The sequence below is a fragment of the Zonotrichia albicollis genome, chromosome 10 (assembly GCF_047830755.1).
Source record: "Zonotrichia albicollis isolate bZonAlb1 chromosome 10, bZonAlb1.hap1, whole genome shotgun sequence".
Taxonomy (NCBI): domain Eukaryota; kingdom Metazoa; phylum Chordata; class Aves; order Passeriformes; family Passerellidae; genus Zonotrichia; species Zonotrichia albicollis.
The window spans coordinates 18,569,975-18,590,417 of record NC_133828.1 but is presented as its reverse complement, the minus strand read 5'-3'; the positions used below and the strand labels follow the sequence as shown (position 1 = coordinate 18,590,417).

At 39.3% G+C, this 20,443-nt stretch overlaps 1 protein-coding gene across 3 annotated transcripts in view; it reads left to right on the top strand.

The window, feature by feature from the left end:
* The window catches only part of HECW2 (HECT, C2 and WW domain containing E3 ubiquitin protein ligase 2), a 143,154-nt gene that overhangs the window by 103,496 nt on the left and 19,215 nt on the right, over positions 1-20,443 (top strand). For all 3 annotated transcript variants that reach the window (XM_005490915.4, XM_026795747.2, XM_074548205.1), the window contains 8 exons: positions 385-509; positions 1,104-1,289; positions 5,620-5,754; positions 8,535-8,637; positions 9,691-9,787; positions 13,256-13,339; positions 15,117-15,226; positions 18,663-18,783. In XM_005490915.4, coding sequence (XP_005490972.2) covers positions 385-509; positions 1,104-1,289; positions 5,620-5,754; positions 8,535-8,637; positions 9,691-9,787; positions 13,256-13,339; positions 15,117-15,226; positions 18,663-18,783 — 961 coding nt within the window. The remainder of the gene's footprint in view (positions 1-384; positions 510-1,103; positions 1,290-5,619; positions 5,755-8,534; positions 8,638-9,690; positions 9,788-13,255; positions 13,340-15,116; positions 15,227-18,662; positions 18,784-20,443) is intronic.

Here is a 20,443-nt window from a genome sequence, read left to right as displayed (position 1 = left end):
TTTTGTATCCATTAGTTAGCTTTTAAAAAATAACTTACCTGCATACAGCTACAGTATAGCAGTGCAGACATGCCCAGGGGACTTCATTGCATCTCATATAGAAGCACAAACTTGGTAACCCAAATAATGGAACATGAATTTTTTTTAATGGATGTTTACAGAAACAACAGGTAATGTTACTAAACTAAGATTGTAATATTTTCAGAAACTTCAGTGTTAGTTTAGAAGAAATTTGGGTACATTTATGTGGATAATCCTCAGAAAATCTGAAATAGTTGTCTACTTAATGCTTTCCTTGCTTGTGTTATTCACATCAATATAATTGTTTGCAGGGATGCTTTGGTAATAACTGCTGGAAATCTTTGATATTTACTTTGCTCTTAGACTTTCGAAGAGAGAATGTGCTGCCTCACTCTACCTCCAGATCCAGACTTACGTTATTGCTCCAGTCTCCCCCTGTGAAATTCCTTATCAGCCCAGAGTTCTTTACAGTGCTGCATTCTAACCCTGTGAGTATGGTGGCTACAGCTCAAAGGCTTTAATAAATGCAGTTGTTTTGTGTACAAAAACACTGCTCAGTGTTTGATGATAAGATATTGGTAGTACATAGGGAGGCTAGATTCACTCATCATTGTCCCCTGAAATTATTGTGCTATCAGGGCCATCATAGCTCTGCATGATAGCAATTTTTATTTTCCACTTGATTCTTCATCGTTTTTATGATAGAAAATTATTTGTTTACGGAAGCAATAGCTTTCTTACTGTGCTTTGCACAGGGTGAGACACAATTCTGGGAAAGACCTTGCTGCTTAATGACAATATTTGTTTCCCCCAGATTGCCTTGTTAATAGCAAAGTATTTTAGAGGTCACACTGAACAAAAAACCATATTAATATATATATTTTCTTTGTTTGTATGTTCTTCAGTGCTTCTTTTGCATAGGTTCCCCCCGGTGTTTCTTTGTGTAATGGGATTTAGAGTGTAAGGAGAAGCAATTGGAGGAGTAACTTTCCTTCTGCAGGCCCCCTTACAGTGAACAGGGCTGTCTTTGGTGGCCAGAGCAGTTTCCCCTTTGAAGAGCCCGTGCTGTTTGTGTTTTCCAGAGTGCCTACCGCATGTTTACAAACAACACGTGTCTGAAGCACATGATCACCAAAGTCCGGCGCGACACCCACCACTTCGAGCGCTACCAGCACAACCGCGATCTGGTGGGCTTCCTCAACATGTTTGCCAACAAACAGCTGGAGCTGCCCAGGGGCTGGGAGATGAAACACGACCATCAGGGCAAGGTAACTGCACAGGGGTGAGAGGGCCTTGTGTTCATCAGTTTCTGAGATCAGATGGATGGACTGGAATAAAAAGGATGGTCTGGGACAGCTCCCAGGAGGATCACTCTGGTGCTTGTGTTTTGCTTAGAAGGAAAGAGATGGTGTGGAGTCGGTTTCCTTAAGAAGTATTAGAGATCTTAAATACTTATAAATTTCAATGATTTTTTTAAACAGGTATCAATTTTCAATTTCCTAAAAAAATATTGTGATATTGCTTTTACAGTTGTAATGTAAGTTTTAATGTAACTTTAAGCTAGTGCATCCTCAGTATCTGGAATGTTGTATTTTGTGTAGAAAACGGGAGGATTAAAAATACACTGTGATTAGCATGTGAGGAAGTGATAAGGCTTATCAGTTTATTAGGATTATTGGCATATTTAGCTTCTTGGTTCTTACATTCATCATTCTCGATGTGGTTAGCTGTGAGAGTCCATATAAATAATGATCTTGATGCTTGGAAAGATAAGACAATTCTAAACTAATGGGTAAAAATACCTGAGGGTTGTTTCCTAGATTTTTTATCTCTGAAAAGCACTTTATTTTTTCATTAGACACACAATTAGGAATGTGAAATTCTACAAACATTGTTCTTTGCCTCACTGTTTTCTGTTTTAAGTAATTTTTGTTCTGTTAAGTTCTTGAGAGGCCAGTTTTCTCCTGAAGAATGGAGCAATTTTCAATTTTCTTTAATACGTGCTCCATAGAGAGAATTAGACCTTTGCATTTCTGGGGTGGTATTTGGTAACAACAATGTTAACACAATATTAATCAAGAAGAGGAAGCACTGAATAAATTCTTACTGGGATTTCTTCACTTTGAATTAGTCTCAGTATTGCTCATTTTCATCATATTGAATTGTCAGTGTCACAAGTGCCTATTTAGCACTCGAGAGACCATGGCCAGCACATGGCAAGACCAGTGCTTGGGAAGACCAAACTGAAGCTGGACCTGCCTTTATTAAAGCATAAACCTAAAGAGAAAGGAGTAGAACTTAGCCATAACACAATAAATAATTATGTTTCCTTTCCTTAAGTACTCTTCCCTGCTGAGATTTTCCTTTATTTTTTCAAGTATATCAGTGAGAGCTTGGTGCTCTTGCTCACGAGGCACCGTGATGGTTCTGGCCCTGGTGCAGTGCTGAATAGTGGTGTTTTCATTCCCCCGTGGCAGTGTGTGCCTGTGCTCTTTGTGGGCTGTTTTCCAAGGTCAGCTGGGGACTGCCCCCTTCTGAACTCCCCGCAGGGCTGCACAGCAAAGCCCAGCTCCTCTTTGGCTCCTCTGTGTAGCCCCTGCAGGAGATAATACCATAAGAAGTCTGGTGTGACTACAGTGTAGTTTCTAATGGGCATTACAGATGGTCCTTCATCAGTCACTGACCACAGGGAGGCAGAAAGCTGTTGGAAAATGTGGCAGCAGGAAGCATTATACAGGCTTAATAGGCCCCTGAGCTGAGCTTTGAGGTTGTGCCCTGCAGTGCCCATGTGCATACACACAGACATGGTACAGATAATGCATTTGTGCAGTGTGTGTGAGCACATGTCCATATTTATTCAGATGCAAGTCTTTGTGCTTTTTAATTAGATCTCTGCAAGATGTACAAATACATAGGAGTTTATTAGAGCACGTTTTTGGTTTTTCTCTCTACAATTAAAGAAATCATAGTAATTGATTACTGAAGTCTTCAATGGAAAGAAAAGGTATTTTAGCAAGCGTCACAGATATTAACTGGAAGAATAACTAGGGCAACTATTCATGTTTAATGGGCTAAATATAGTTTTGGCACTACCTATTTTATGTCAGTCTCTCCAAGCATTGTAGATTTATGGATTATAGCTAGGCAGGAGTTATGAGAGGAATTTTTTTGAAAGGAGATTGTGAACCACAGTGTATTTTGAGATGTGTGCCAGTGTCCAGATTAGCCCAAAGCATTGAAGCTCCAATGGCTATCTTCACCAAAGCTTCAAAGTGCTAATTTATGCTTTGTTTTAAAGTAGGCTACTATGAGCTGGCCTGCAACCATACATGTTTAATAAGATATGATTGTCTTTATCTTCATGTCTAAACTGAGTTATTTAAATAGAATGCTGTGGAACACTGCATGCAATACTAGAGTGCTGCATTAGCTCAGAACTGAGTGGTGCAGCTCTAGGGGTACTACCTCCTTTATTGAATCAGGATTTTTTAATAAGTGATTTACAGTATGGTGTTGACTTCATGAAATCAACCTGGGTTTTGCTGAAAGTGCATTACATCTTATAAATGTACACAGGCTAGATAAAACAGATAGAAGTGCTTAATACCCCAAACCAACCACGTGCTAGTAAAGTAGGTAGATCTTTACCAATCAGGAGAAAAAATTTCAGAAAGACTGGCTGTGTTCCAGCAGTCTCTTCCAGTCATCTGCCAGGCCCCAAATATAAATTTCATTATGGTTTTCGTTCTTTCTCACTGGTTTTGTATTCTCTAATCTGTGTACCTGCACTGCAGGGTGGCATCATTGTTTGCAAGGTATACATCAGGCTCAGATGTAGCAATTAAAATTTCATTTATTGACACTTTAACAAAACACTTTACAGTGTTTGAACGGTGAAACAGTTTCACTTGCATATCTGTGACTGTGTCAGATGGTCAGAACAGGGTTCTTACTGCTCAGGTGATGGGATTCCTTCCTTGTAGGCACAAGCTACAGGTACAGGGGATTGCTGTTGGGGCTATAGGAGGCTTGGTGCTCTTTTCTGGAACACTTTTAGGGTTCTGCAACTGTGGTGTCTCTCCATATGCTTCTCCTTCCTTGGGAAATGGAAGTATGAACATTTTCTCCCACTGCAGTCCATAATGGCATTTACTTGCTGTGTAGCATGACCCACTGGTTTGTCTGCCTACCTTCACAGCAGTCAGAAGAATTGCATTTGCTCTGGTCTGGCTTTCCCAATCTGAAACAATGATTCCATGAATACTAGAAGCTGGTGTTGCTGCCAGAAAAGTGGTTCTGCTCTCCTCTCCTCTCCTCTCATCCCTGGTGAGCTGACCAAGGTTAGAGGAGCCAGCAGGGAGAGGGACAAAAAAAGAGTAAATTTAGCCTGGACCAGAGCCCCTGATGGGTTCACTGCATGGCTACACAAACACTTGTGCCAGCACAAGGCAGGAAGGGCACACAGGGGATGAAACAAGTGGTCAGGAGAGGGAAAGATGAGAATGTTGCTTTTGCTGACACCACAGGAATAAATTGTTTGTGGAATTGTGGTTGAAGTACCTCACTGGTAGCCAAACACAGAAATGGCTCCTGCAGTCCCTGACCACCACTCTGCTGGTCCAGATTTTTTGATTCCTCGAGCCAGATGTCACTTTCCTGTAATTCTCCTGCTCAAAACTGAGGTGTTTTTTTGCCACTTCCACATGTTTCCAGTATTGTGACAGAAAACACAGAGTGTGTTGAAATAGAGCAGTGCTGGTTTCCAAGTGCAACACTGGTGCTACAAAAAGTATAAATTTCAGGGCTTAGAGACCTTTTTGGTTCAAATTGGGTAGAACTGTAGAAGGCTTTAATTTCCCAGGATGCATGTCCCTGTGACCTTGTTTTCAGCAAATGGTTGACTGGCCAGTATGTGGTTGTTCTCATCAATTGCCTGATTTAATTTTTTTTGTTGCTATCGTCTTTGTGTTGTTGGTTGACCTTTCTTTTTGACTTTCAGAGGTCTTTTTTTTGTTCTGGAAGTGCTTTAGGGTTTTTTTTTTTGCATTTTGTTTTGATTTTTAAAAAAAGGTCAATGAACTTGGAATAATTGTAGCAGAAATATGGCAAAAATCCCTGTTGGTCTGTAATCATAGTTCATCACTGGATGCAAGCATACACTTGACATACATGCAGCCAATTGTGTTCATAATTATATGGTAAATACTTCACAAAAGGTAATGGGTTTGCTACTTAATGATGCCTTTTTAGCTGCTTATATGGGAATGAAAAGGAGAATACACCAGGATTACTTTTATGAAATATTCAAGTCTTCTCTTCTTGACAGTCATAATAAAGCTTCCCACTTCTGATGCTTGTCAGATGAGAATTTCAAAGGACTTTAGGGACAGGAACAATGTAAGGCATTAAACAGTTCATCCCTTTGGGTGGGATGGAAAGGTGTTGTCCTCCTTTTGCAGAAGGGAAACGCAAGCCACAGTAACAGATTTTCCACAGCCCCACCTGATGGAATGAAACCCGGATCCCCAACAGACGTTAACCTCAGACATAATGAATGAAACCAGTGTTGATGAGTTCTGTCTCGTGTGTCCTTTGCAGGCTTTCTTTGTGGACCACAACTCGCGCACCACGACGTTCATCGACCCACGGCTGCCCCTGCAGAGCAGCCGGCCCACCAGCGCCCTGGTCCATCGGCAGCACCTGACCCGGCAGCGCAGCCACAGCGCTGGGGAGGTGAGTGCGGCCTGGGCCTCCTCCATCCCCTTTCACGGCGTTCCGTGTGCGTGATCCTTCCATAACAGTGCACCAGTCATCTGTAAGGATTCACTGTTTTTTCTACTAGCTGTTGTTGCTTTTAACATGTAGGAGTTCAGAGGAAAAATGTCAAACGTCAGTTTTTCTTATTTTGAATTCGCAGTAACCCCACTTAACCACAGGAGAGCATCTGATTACAGATTACTGGTTCCTGTATCCAGTCTTTCACTGACAAAATGTGCATTGTCTAGCGTGGTGTCTGCCAAGTGTTCATACATAACTGTGCAGAATAACAGGGGGGAAAAGATGCATGTGTGACTGTACATCTAGTTCTGCAGCTGCTGCATGAAGTGTAAACAAATCATACCACATACAGCGTGTATCAGACTGCTATATGCCTTTGAATCTACATTTAATCTGTACTTTTCTGATCAGAAGTACATGGAAAACACTATTTTGTTGTTATGTTGTCATGCACCATTTTCACTGGCAGTCCCCAAAGTGTTGTTGTCACTTCTTTCTGCTTGTAACCTTGTGTATGTGCAGTGACTTGGACTTCAGTTGTACTTTATTTAAAAACTTCCATACTGTTGGCTGTAGGTTGTCATTTTAGGAGAGGGCTATTCCATGCCAGCAATTAAACATAATACAATTCAGAACAGCAAGAGAAATTATCTGATTTATCCTTTTCTTAGCTCAGTCTTGTGGCAGATGAAGGTCTGCCAGGCCTCTGTTTCAGAGCAAACATGAATCTTGTCTGCCACTTCTCTAACAGGGCTTCCACTGAGCTGCAGTGAGTGCCACAGCACCGGCTGCATATCTTGTCACATCTTGTGTGAACATGGTTTAGTCAACTCCTCTCCAGTGTCAGGAATATTTTGCAAATGATTTTAAATAGCATTTTCCATCAGTTTGGTGATTTTGTGTGTAAGGCAAGAAGCTGTATACCTTCATATAGCTATTTAGATCTTGAATGGGGTAAAGCAAGTATTTCTGTTTGATTGATTTGCAGCACAGCAGAATTTTTTTGCCCTGATTTTACCCAGTATCTACCCAAATTATCACTCTTTAAGCAGCATCCAGTAGCTCTGCACTTAAAACAGGTATTTCTCCCAACCATGTTCCTGAAGTTGCTGCAAAACAAGTACGGTTTATCCAACAAGAAATGATCATATATATTTCATACACATGGTACTGCTTGCCTGTCAAAATTTGTCACTCCATCTAGATACATGAAATTCTTTAACCATGTTTCTATATGCAATTTTAGAAGTGTTTCCTTGATATTGTTACAATTGTTACTTGAATGAATTCCAGGTATAATTCCAGATAGGAATCTTAAGCATAGCAATTCCATACAGTATTACCATTCTAGTATTAATGATGCAATGATGTTCTTTTTACATATGTATGAACCTGAACACCAGTTTTTCCTCTGCACTTTAGGGCTTATGTATTGCATATTGCATATTTGCATTTTTTCCCTGTCTTAAACTGTTGCATAAAGGAACTGTACATTATTGCAAAAGATGAGTATTTAATGAAAAAAAAATCAAAATACTTTCGTTGGCTTTAACTTGCCATGAACTTTGATGTTTTGAAGCCACTGACCCAATTTTTACAGAGATGCTCTAAAGCAAACATGAACCAGTGTAAGGAATGCCTTTTTAGCTAAAGCTGAACTACAGTGTGAAGCTGGAGCTAATAATAATGGCATTCCTTTTCCAGCACATTGCCTAACAGGAAATAATTCGACATTTTTCTGAAAGAATATTATGAGAGAGCAAAAAGGTCTTGGGAGATATCTTGGGACTTTTGCTGCTTTGTGATTTCAGAGATTGGATTCAAAAGCAACTTTTTATAATTATTTGATCTTTTGCAGTTAGGTGTTTTATAGATCTTTGAAGCTTGGGAGTACAGTTCAAATGCTAACCATTACATTTAGGCAGATAAATGGAGAAGTAAACAAAGAGGTCCAGCAGCATGAAAAAGAGGTTGACCAAATGTTTTATAGAGATAAAATACTGAATACTGAGAAACATCTGAAACCTCATGATGCAGTTAACCACAGATGTTAGGGCAGCCCCAGCAGTTGCCCTAACATGACAAATGCCTCTAAGAACAATTTTATATTGTGGTTCTACCCTAAAAATTCTTCACATGCAATTTTTTAAGTCCAGAAGGTGAATACAAGAAAAACAGATCAGTGTTTCTCAATTACTCTAGGAGCCATGTTTTTACCAATTTTGGACTTGTTTGCCATGCCTGAATGTGAACTCACTTGTTTATTCTCCTTTGAGGCTTCAGCCACAAACTTCTTTCCACTTCAAATTTAGGGAAACTGCATTCATGCACAGAGGTAATAGAGGTGCTAATGGAGGAGCAGAATTTGGTTTCCAGCATGTTTCATGTAGATAAAGATGTTCACTAATTACAAAAGACAAAATTAAGTTACAAAATCCAAAAAGGTATCCCAGTTGTTGTATTTTTGGGTCTCTTTTCAGAATGGGACTGTTTAAAAATACAGTAAATTTTGTATTAGTTTTGATTCTTTCTATTTATAGGTTCAATATGCTAAATAATGTTTTGCTAGTACCTGTCCTAGCAGCACAGCTGCTTCCTGCTGCAGTGGTTACTGGGGATCAAGCAAAGCCTTGATGCATGTGCTTGGTTCTAAGCCATATAAATTCTCACTGTTCTGTACCTGAGTGCTTGTGCTGGCACAGAGACACTCACTGTGGTTGCTTGCACGTTTTCAGGTCGGAGAGGACTCCCGCCATTCAGGACCCCCTGTTTTGCCAAGACCATCCAGCACATTTAACACAGTCAGCAGAGCTCAGTACCAGGATGTGGTTCCAGTGGGTATGTCAGCATCCAGCCTCTGCTCAGAGTTCTCCATCACTCAGGGGCCATGGCAGTGTGCACTGCAGGGGTTTCCATTTATTTGGGATGGCTGGAAGTTGCCATTTGTTATGATCTTTCTGTCCATTTTCATTTCCCTACTGTTCAGTTGGAACTTTCAGAGCTAGAAGTGTGCAGAACCAAATAAGTGATGTATTTTACCTTTCTAGCTCACATACTCGGTGTGCTCGCAGGATGAACTGAAGCCAGGGAGTCAGATTGGATCCAATTGGACTCCATGTATTCCCAGAGATTTTAAACTTTTTTTTTCCCTCACAACTTGTAAGCATCTATTTTGGCAAGATTACAGGAAGTGTTAATCAGCTTGGAATTAGCCATTAGCTTAACTTCTGTTCTCAGTTACAAACACACAGAGTTACTGACTTCTGTGCCACCACGTACAGAATGTAGCTTGTTAAATCTAACAGCTGTCACATTGTGTTAAATCAAGATAAATTAATCTGATTAACTCTGACTGGCTCTTTGTACTGTGGCATGTTTACTTGAAAACCTCTACCCATTTAAATCCTCCCCCTTGCCATGGACATGATGTGCATACTTCACTGGTTCAGCCATTAATGAGGATTTGATAGGGGTGTTTCCAATGGCTGCTTAATGTTTGAGAATAGATGCAGTTAAAACCAAGGTCCCTGCAATTTTGTACTAACAATAACTCTTCTGGTTTGACCTTAGCTAAGAGCGTAAGTGCTGAAATATATTATAGAAATTGCTAACAGAATTATAGCTGTTAGCATAATTCTGTTATGTTATTCTGTTTGGAAAGGATATGTCACAATGAGATTTGGTTCATAATCATAAGAAATGTGTTCCTTAAAAGACAATAGAATTGGTAGCCTTACAGTATTGGGTTGATACAGAAGTATCATCCCAATACTTCTAAACTTAAAACTGTGAAGGTGAAGTGTATCATTATTGTTGGAGACTCAAAAGGAATGTCATCCTTTGTTTTGGGATCTCCTTGTTTCAGCATGATATTTTTGTGAATGCTTTCAGCTTACAATGACAAGATAGTTGCATTTCTGCGGCAGCCCAATATCTTTGAAATTCTCCAAGAGCGCCAGCCAGATCTTACCAGGAATCATTCACTCAGGTAAGAAAATTAGTGAAGTTTGCTATTCCCATTTCAGTAAAAATGCTAATTACGGTTAGCTCCTTTCATTAATTAACAGTGGAACTTAACAGAATGTAGACTTCTGGTGACTTCAAACATATTTATAAAACTGTGGGAAATAGTTTTTCACTGTATTTCTGTGTAACAGCCTACTGTGACAAGGTTGGAGAGAACAGAGGTAATGTTTAATTATCAGATAAAGGTACCTACAAGAAAATGTTTGGAACAACTGACATAAGAGAGTTGCTGATGTTTTCCTAATGTGCCAAGACAGCTGGATGGCACAGCAAATGTGCCCATTCATTCAGCTGGGAGCATGAGGCAGAATGGCATTTGGATTTGTCCTTATCTTTGCAAAGCACATTTACAGAAAGGCTGTCCTGGCCTCATGACATCTGGAGATAATCTTACCTCAATCAGAATTTTTTATGTCTCTCCAAAATTTTCAAAATGGTACATCTAAAGATTTTTGCACAGTGCAACAAGATCTGAGGAAGGATGATCTTTGTTGTGTGGCTGTTGTAACTCCCTCGTATCTTTGGGCTTGGAAATGGAAACACCAGCAACTTGGATAGTATTGACCAGAACTGAAATGAATGTATCTATTCTTCCTTGGACACTACATTTAAAAACTTGGTTTGATTGTTGGCAGTGTCTCTCCTGTGCAGTGCTGTGTTCCAGAGTTCTGCCCACACTGGCTGGCATGGCAGCCAGCACTGGTACTCATTTTTCTTCTGTTCTGTGTTACTTAGTGATCCCTTTTCCTCTGTGTCCTTCAAGTTCCCAAAATTCAGCAAGCTGCCCTATTTTGCAGTTTCCCCATGTGTAGCATAACAAGTTTGTGATGTGTTAAAGACGTGGTTAACCTCCTAAAGAAATCGTAGCTGCCAAACCTGAAACAACACACTAGCAGAATACAAGCTCTCTAGAAAATACAGCAGAAATCTGCAGTTCTCAGCATGTCAAACCACTTGTACCCATATCACTGCAGGCAAGTTTTCCCCACCAGGCTTGGTTTGAAATCTGCTGGGAAGTAGCATACAAACAATTTCTGGTTGCTTGTAGTTTCATTGCTTCATATTCTTTTTCCCAGGGTGCTTGGTTTCCTGCAGTCTGATAGCAATCGGTGCAATTTTCTTCATGTGTGTTGTGGGTTTTTTTGACAAATTAAAGTTCAAATTGCTCACAAGGCTTGTTGGTATTGCCCGATTCTGCTTCTAGAAGAACCTTACTTCCTGATTACAGATGAATAATTTCCCACAAACTTGATTTTTCAAGAAAAGTTGGGTTTCAGATTAGAAATGAAATATCAGAGGATTTTCTGTACCTCCTAATTTGATTGAGATTATATGTCCTTCTGTACATTTACTTTGAAAGGAGACTGAAGATATATGCCTTAACTGACTTTCCTCAGCAGAATGATTGAGGATTTTAATGAGCATAATTTTTTTTACATTGAATGAGATTGGTCAGAAAAGCCATTCTCTTAAGCTGAATGGTTCCATTCTCATTTTAGTATTTGAAGTTAGTAATTTGATTAATGTAAATTATTTTCCATTATACTTCTCCTATATCCTGCTAGAACTGATGCTTCAGTAAGATTTAAATTTTTATAAAGATCCCAGTTTTATTTTTCCCGGTTAGCCTTTTTAAGTCTCTGACTTAGCAAATTATTGGAATCCATGTCTATTTGACACAGAGCAACCGCGAGACTAAGCAGCTCCATGGACATTGCTGTAACACCTGAAAAATTAAGACCTAACTAAAATCCTTCAGTATAAATTCTTTGTGTATTTTTTTTTAATAGTGATTAGTACAACTGCCAGTAATCTCTTCCTCTGAGGACCTTGCTGCAGTTGAAATGAAATTATAATTATATTGAATATTCCTATTATTAATGTTATTGCAATTATTACATAGGTGAGGAGGAAAATCAGTATTTGGCCAGTGGAAAAGGACAAAGATAATTTGAAAAGATCTCTGACATTTTCTGTCTAAAATAATTTCTCATTACCTTAGAGAAAGAAGAGATAAGAAGTTGAGAGTCTATTAAAATATAAAATGAAAGTATACTACATGTAGAAAATTGCTGTTCAGAGGTCTCATGGTGGAGTGAGAACATTATACTTCCCATATCTTTGTTAGGCATGTTGACAAGATTAAATCTTCTTCCAAGCTACTGCAAATAAATCTGAGATGCTGCTAAATAATGTAAAGGGCTTCAGGCAAAGGCACCTGTTATACATTAAATATAATTTATAGTTTTATGGAAGGTAAAAGGCATATATATTTTAAAAAAATCACTGAAATCACAACTGTAACTGGTAACCCCAAGAAGTCATGCATTGCAATCATTTGGAAGGCTGCATATATTAGTTAACCCAGAAAATGCCCTTCTGGTTTCTGGTGTTGCTGCCAACCAAACACTGAGATATATTTTATAATCCACCATTTATTTCCTCCAGCCTTGCCATTTGGGCACCAATGTAAAATGAAGTGGGCTCTGCAAGTGTCCAGATGTCCCTGCCAATTGCATGGAGTGTTTTTGATCTTCTTGTCAGTGTTGGTAATAGGACATGGGGTAGACACACCTGTGAGCTGAGCTAATGCTGCTGTTCTTACACTAAGGTCTTTTCTGTTTGTTTGGGGGTTTTCTCCTTTCGATTTGAGGCAAAGTTTAGGTTTTACTACATGGGTTTGATTCTTGTTTTCTTTTCCTCCAGAAGTGTAAAGCCAAATTAGAATTTATTTCTCATACCAATAAAGAAAAAACATGAAATATGTACTTATATTCCAGAATGCAGGGAAAGGCTCTGCAGAGAAAAGTAATAAGAATTCAAGGAATTATATTCAGTATAGATCCTAAAATTATGTGTGTTACCATGCTCAGAATTTAGGATGCATAGATTCCACAGTCACCAAAATGGGTCTAGGAGAAAGGGTATGTGCTTAGATGAAGAACAGGGGAGAAATACTGCAGGTTTTTTTACTGGAAGACATCTTAAATGCAGTGTGGTATGAAAACACTGGATTTAAAATCACAAGTATGCATTGTAATGTATGGCTTGCGTTTGTACAGAGATTCAGAAGAGACAGTGAACTCTTTAAAGAGTTCAGCCTCCTACTTTGAATTCAGAGACATGGACTTGAGTGTGAGTTTGAGGAATTGATTTTTTTTTTTTTTTTACATTTTGGGTGACTACCCTCCAAGAGCATGAGCACACGAGCATTCAAGAGATGAGGGCAATGGGAGCATCCTTCCTCAGAGCAAATTAACTTTTTGGCTGTAGTATTTTACTGCTCACATGGGCTTGGTGTGGCAGGGAAAAAAACAGTAGAGAAAACCATAACCCAGAGATTTTTGATACACTCTGTACTCGTTGCTGTGGTACACATTGATGCCTTATTTGCAAAAGGTGCTTTGAAAGCCTTTTTTTGCTCACACAGGGAGAAGATCCAGTTCATCCGGACAGAGGGAACACCTGGGCTGGTGCGTTTATCCAGTGATGCAGACCTTGTCATGTTACTCAGGTAGGCACTGCTGCCGCCCAAGCACATGTGGAACACCCTGTGGCAGCTGCTCAGGAGCTTCCAGGGAGCAGTGTGGGCTGATGGTGTCACCTGATTGTTTCCCTTTCCCTCCCTGGAGTTGCAGCTGGGAGAGCTCAAGGCTCAGGTTTTATTTTCATCATGTTCAGTTCTAGATGGTAGTTGAATGTCACACTTGTCAAGTGCAACCTTCAGCTACTTGTGATTCCTGTGGGTTTGCCCAGACCACCTGTATTGTCCTGTTGCATCCAGCCCTGATGCTTAGAAAGGTGGTACAGCTCAGACCTTTATTCATCAATGAGCCTTGTGCTACTTTTAGACTACATCTGTTTAGTTCTGTGCTTTGGGAAGTGCCTGTTTGTAAAGGCACATACTTGAGAGGTCTTTTTATTACTTAATATCTCTCTTGCCTCTTCACTGTGCTGTCAAGCATTGTCCCCTTTAGTAAAGGCAATATTCTTAGACTTCAGAAAAGGGGAAGCTGATTCTTTACTACTTTTCATTTAAGCTATTAATTGGAAAAATCAGGCAGATTTTTTGCTAAAATTAAACCCTTTTATCTTGATACTGTGCCCTCATCCACTGTACAAATGCATCAAGAAGTTCATGGGTACCTTTAACATGGAATCTAGTGAAATAGAATTGCCATTAGCAGTTGTATTTTGAGGCCAGGTTGCATAATGATAATCCTTTCTGCTCCCTAAATCTCCTAGTTATTACAGCTATTAAAAAAATCTCTTTTTAAATCTATGCCTGGGTCTTTTTGAAATGTAAATATTGTTTCTTAAGAAACTTTTTAAGATGTGTAACTTGGAGGAAAACATCACATGGCCATGACTGCAAAAAGAACTGTGAGAAAGAACACAGTTCTTTTTTAAAAAGTCTAAAAGTTTTAAAAAAGTCTATGTAAAAAATCTAGATATTTGTTTGGTGAGCAGACTTAGTAAAAAACATCTTTTATTTGAACATTGTTTTCATTGCATTGGATAGTGTAAGACAGGTTTACAGTTCTTTCTATAGCTCAATTTTTAAAAGGGATTTTTATGTACTATTGCAACAGTTTGTGTCATGTTTCACATTCAAAATACCTTTTGATACCAGATCCATTCTGACATTAGATATTATGTCCCTTTTTGATTTCCTTGTCAAATTTGGGAAAAGACTGAAATTTTAATATATATATATGCATACATACACACACACACACACACACACACACACACAGAAGCAGTGATTAGGCTGCAAAATGTTTGAGTTTTTTCACTTAAAAAGTTGTGTATCAATAATAGATGAAGCGTGAGCTTGAACATGCTAGATGTGATACCTGGTTCAGCAGGAGTGTTATTAAACATAAAATGTTGTGCTAACAAGCTTACCAGTCAATACACTTAACAAGTTCAGATGTGATTCTTAATCCTGGAGGTTTAGAATGTTTCTGAGTAAGGTTATTGACCTCTTTGTAATGAGAACATTTAAAAAAAAAAAAAAAGAGAGAGAGTGGCCCATGAATTTTCAAGGCTGATTAACTATATTTTAACCTTGAGAGGAAATACCCAAATAGCAGTTACTGCTTTCTAGTACTTTCAAAATCTGCTTGAGGAAATGGTAATAAAATACTTTGTAGCACTTAAAGTGTGCACAGTGAAAATAGGTGACTATCAAAGAAAACAGGTTAATAACTAGAGATTTATCCCTAGAAAGTGAAACCTGCTATTTATTCAAATAAACATGTTCTTTCTCCTTTGCTCCTTTTTGCCAGCTTGTTTGAGGAGGAGATAATGTCATATGTGCCGCCACATGCCTTACTTCATCCCAGCTATTGCCAGTCCCCGCGGGGCTCGCCGGTGTCTTCACCTCAGAACTCTCCAGGTACATTGCTCAGGCAAAGCTTCTGCAGGGCCTCCATGAAACCACTTCTCATCCTTGATAAGACAAAGATCTAGAACTATTTTTGAGCAAAGTCAACAAGTCCAATTGCATTTGACTGTCAGACTTGAACCTTTGCCTTGGCTCACAAGATGTTTTGCTGGGTGTATTGCAACTTGAGGGGTTGTGATTTTGTTCTGACTTGTAAAAAAACATGCAGACTTGTTTCTCGTTGGTGTGAAACAACTAAGTGACTGCTCATGCCAGCATCCTGATGCCTGGAGATTTAAAGCATGGATCTAATAGCTGTACATTAAACTGGCAATGTAATGGGGTTGCGGGGAAGTTAGGGCCAATTTTATGTATAAAAGCCAGCTTGTTATACTTTAACACAAGTTGAAAACATACTCTAGCATACTGCAGCTGTCTGAATATTCATGTCAGAATGGAAGGAGACTGATACTTCAGATTCTGAGTTGCAGATTAGAACTAAATTATTGCAAGTATGACAAGTTCCATTTGAAAGCCATGTTGATAGATGTTGCTATGCTTAGTTTCCTCACGATAACAGATAAATCAGAAGTGACTTAAGGGGATTTCTACAAATTTGATAACAAAAGTATAGATAAATAGAGAACATTTAGAGTGTAAGCAACTCTAGATAGTTCCAGACAACAAGAAGTTTTTATCAGAAGAAGAACCGTGATTTTCATGGGCATTTCCCAGTCCTCAGTAACAAAAAGCTTTGCCTTTTCATGGAATCAAATTAAATGCATTCATAAACATGTGGTAGCTTTTCCTGCTGTTGGACAAAGGACCTCTGTAAGATCTCTCTGAAGAAACTATCTGAAGACTTTAATGATCTTTGGCTTTCTGTGAAGCAGTGAAATACAGTATTCACATTTATTAATACTTTCAGTATGTATATGGTTTAGATATAACTGTTTCCCTGTATTGACAAGAAGGGAATGATCTGCATGTAGGCATCTTACTTCCAACTGCAAACCTGGCAGTCTTTTACAAATAAAACCAATTTTGGCTTCCAGAGTTAAGATTTCTTAATCACTGGTATGTGCACCAAAGCATGCTGGGCATAGTTTCATTCCAACAAAGTAATTTCAAAATACGCTCAGTCTTTTACATGTGATATTCTCATTTACTCACAGTACAGCGGACAGTAGAGAAGGAACAGTGATGGGTTTAGTCTCATTCTCCCTAAAATTGTAATCTCTCTTCTGGCTCATAGAAAAATATAGAGAGACCATTGAATCTCCCTGTCCGTCTGCAAGCATGCATGTTTGTGTTGGTGTACAAATGACTTTTTTGATGAGAAATTGTAAATAGCCCATGTTTCTGTGGAGGCTCTGTTTTTTCTCATCAGCTAAGCTGGCTGTGCTGCACTGCACGAGGTGGGGTGTTAAGGATCCATTGTTCAGATCAGTCACAATCACTTGTACTTTCTCTCTTGGAAAAGATGAATAGTCATGAAGCTACTCTTTATATCTGCTTCAGAATATAAGCTCTTTGAAAATCAAGTATGATTATCACATCTCTGGTGGTTTTAGCTCTTCCATTAGCATCTTTTGTTCCCAAGGCGGAAGTAATCACTGTAATTGCCCAGGAATTTCTTGGCATATGCATCTGATTTGCAGTGAGGAACTTGTCATGTGCTGACAGAATTTTATGATGCTGATCTCTGAACCATGAAGTAATGTGTTATCAGATTCATGTTTTGTGGTACCCTTCAAAAAAATCTAGCTTCCTTGAGGGGTTAACATTAAAGTATATTTTTGTTGCCTTTTCTGGTGACTGCATTTTTTACATAGTTTGACCCAAAGCAAAACAAGAGAGGGAAAAGGCCAATAGTTAAAAGGCTTGTTTACTGTTTCTGTAAGTTTTCAGGACATTTCAGCTCAGTGTACCTTTAGAAGCTCTTGGTTTTCCTCTTTTCCTCTAAAAGAGAAAAAACACTATAGAAGAATCAATGACCACGGTCTGTGTTTTCAGAGGGATCCTTCATGTTCCTTTTGGAGCCCTGCAGATTCCATGATATTTACTATCCTCCCACACTTCACTTGAAGCCTGGAACAAGTGCCAAGTGCGTTTCTGGTCGGACAGGTCTTTTAAAGACCTGTTAAATGGCATTCAGCGTCGTGAGCTCACTGGCTGTCTCTGATCTGTGCAGAGATAGACTCTGCAGCTCCTTCCAGCCCCCACTTCCGCAGGATGTGCTGTCGCCGTTTCCGTCAGACCCATGGGCTTTGTGGCTGCTCTCCTTCCCCTTCTCTGCCCACAAGCTGAGCGGATGCACCTCCTCTCTTGTTTTACCTGAAACCTTACGTTCACATGCCTTCCCCACAGTAGCATTCAATGTTTCTGTATTGGCTTAGCTTCATGCAGGGAGCCACAAGCAAACTTGCATGAGGAACTGAGGTAAAAGACAGAACTCTGCAGAACAGTGCTGCTAAACTGTTCATTTGTGCTTTCGGTGCTTTACAGGTGAACACTAGTTCCAGAGAAGTAGTTGGCAACTTATGTGTATTTTAGGGCATGAAAAATTTTAAACATCGTCCAGATTTTTTTGGGATGTCTACACAGCCATGCAGAGAAGGAGTTTAATTGCCTCCTTGTCGCCCTGCCTCACAATCAAAGCAGTGGAAGTCATTTATCCAGGGAGGCAGTGGAAGTCCTAATAATGGCCAATAGATGAGACTAAACACCTGATTTGTATACACTCTCCATGCAGTTGTAGGGTATGCCTTTTTTTTTGGTGTACAGATCTCACCTCTTCTTGGTTTTAAGAAATTGACCCTCAAAACCAGTTTTTCAAAATTAAATTCCCTTACGTGATCATCATGTATGTTTCTGCAACCACAGATTAGAAGTTCCACAAAATTAAATTTGGTAGTCTTTCCATTCTTCCTATATTTTTCTTCCTTGTTACTTCCCCAGGGAAAATCTTCCACTAAGGAATTTCCAAATATTTCCCTTCTTCCTCTTGGTGTAGTCATAATAGGCAATGCAGAGTTCAGCCTATTTTTACTTCATTTCTGAGTTGTTGTTTTCCTGATAATATTAAAACCAGAACAGAACATTTATTGTATGAACTATCATAAAGGTAAGACATAACGTGTAGTTGAAAAACAGAAAGTAAAGTCTTTCTAGTTGCTTCATTGTTTTTAAAATCCATCTTTTGCATTGACCTGGATTTGCTCTTTTAAGATTTACTTTTGAAAGATGATACTCTTGGAAGTGAGCAACCAAAAAGTCTTGGATGCAGAGCAGATTTGAGGATATGCAGCTTTTACCCTTTATGGAGGTGACTAAACCAAACACATACCATGCATATCTCTTGCTATGAAGGAGTCTTTCCAGGAGCAGATGGGACATCCATCACTTGGTGTCACACAGCTCATTCTGTGCCTGTTGCTCCCTGCAGGTACTCAGCGTGCCAATGCCCGAGCTCCAGCTCCATACAAAAGAGACTTTGAAGCCAAGCTGAGGAACTTCTACAGGAAGTTGGAGACTAAAGGATATGGACAAGGCCCAGGGAAATTGAAGTAGGTTGAAGCATCTCGTGAAACTGGATTTCTTTTCAGGCAGCTTGCCTTGCTTTGCACATCTGCAAGCTTCTTCCCATTAGAAGGAATGCAGATGTTACGGTTACCCAGGCATTTCTGGGAATAGAAAACCTGTAATAAAAGACTTAATGCCAGCATGTGATTCATAGCAGAGGGTACAGCAAGTTCTGAGCACCTCTGTGCTTCCTCCAACTATGTTTTTGTACAGACAATATTACAATATGGTGCCAAAAAGAGCTTTGGGAAGAGGCCTGCAGAACAGGAGGCATCTGAATTCTTCCATTACTATATAAACAGTTATATTTTCTCATATCTTTTTCCACTAAAAAAAACATTACAGAGACATATCTTTTGTACATCATTGTCTGTTCTGATACCACAGTCCTCTTTAGTAAAGAGGATTCATATATTAAATGTTGTTAAACTCTAAAGATTGCCTTAAAAAAACTGGTAGTATTTTTATTTTAGAACTCTGAATGGTAGAATACTTGGAGTGAGGTCTTCCCTTCTTCATTTATTAGCTAATCATGTGATTATGTGCTGTTATATATAAGAATTGTTCTCACAAGATACTTTCAAAATTTTGTAAATTACCAGGTCTTGTGCCAGTTATCAAACTCATAGCCATGAGGCACTAGAACATGATTTAATCATTTCCTCTATTATAAAAAAGGGGTTTTCTATTTTTTGTTTAAATTTCCTTCAGCCAGTCACTTCTCTTATTTTGCAGAAATCTGTGCAAAGCTCAGACTTCATTCATGTGAGCTTGTTACAAGTTTTGCAAAAATGAAATGGGATTAAAATGCTATTGTTTAGGCCTTAAGAGGCAAAGGCTGAGCAATGTCTGCCTAGAATGTAATGAAATCATAAACAGTTAAAGCCTTATCTATGAAAGCTTTGTCGTGAATGCTTGGGCAAATAACTGGTGGGGAGCATTTGCTCCTTGTAATGATCTGTTCCATTTCTTACACCCTTTTTTCCCCTGACCTATTTGCCATCACATTGTGGATTTTTAAGCTGTAGTTTGACGTGTGAATGGAAGTTTTCTCTGGGTTGCTTTCCCAAGCAACAGCTCTGACCTGTTGAAAGCAGGGCCCAGCACAGCTCTGCTGCTGCCTGGGTCCCCTCTTTGCCCAGGTGCCTGCTCAGCTCCAGGCTCTCCCCTTGCATGTGCTTGGCTGGGTTGCTCCGTGCGGTCACTGGGCTCTGCAGGGCCACAGCGGCTTTGCAGGAGCTGCAGTGGGTTCTGCTGCCTTCCTGCAGCTGCTGGCTGAGGGGCACACACAGAAGGCAGTGTTTGAATATAAACTAATTAAACACATTTTTTTGGCAGAGGATAAAATGTTTAAGTAAGGAGGATTCTTTCACCTCTTATTTTAGATCTTTATGACACTTCCTCATTTTCACAATTTTTCTTTCAGAAGGTACATTACGTTTTCGCATGTGATGCTTAAGTGGGGTTTTGTACAAATAATTGCCATTTCTTCTGGACTTTTTGTACCATCACACACTCAAGGATAATGTAGAGATGTGTGTTTCTGGGTTTACCATACTGTGATTTTCCATGGTTTTATCTTTTTCTGTGTTAAGAGGCTGATTTTTACAGAAAAGATGAGACTCTTGCTCACAGTTAAACTCA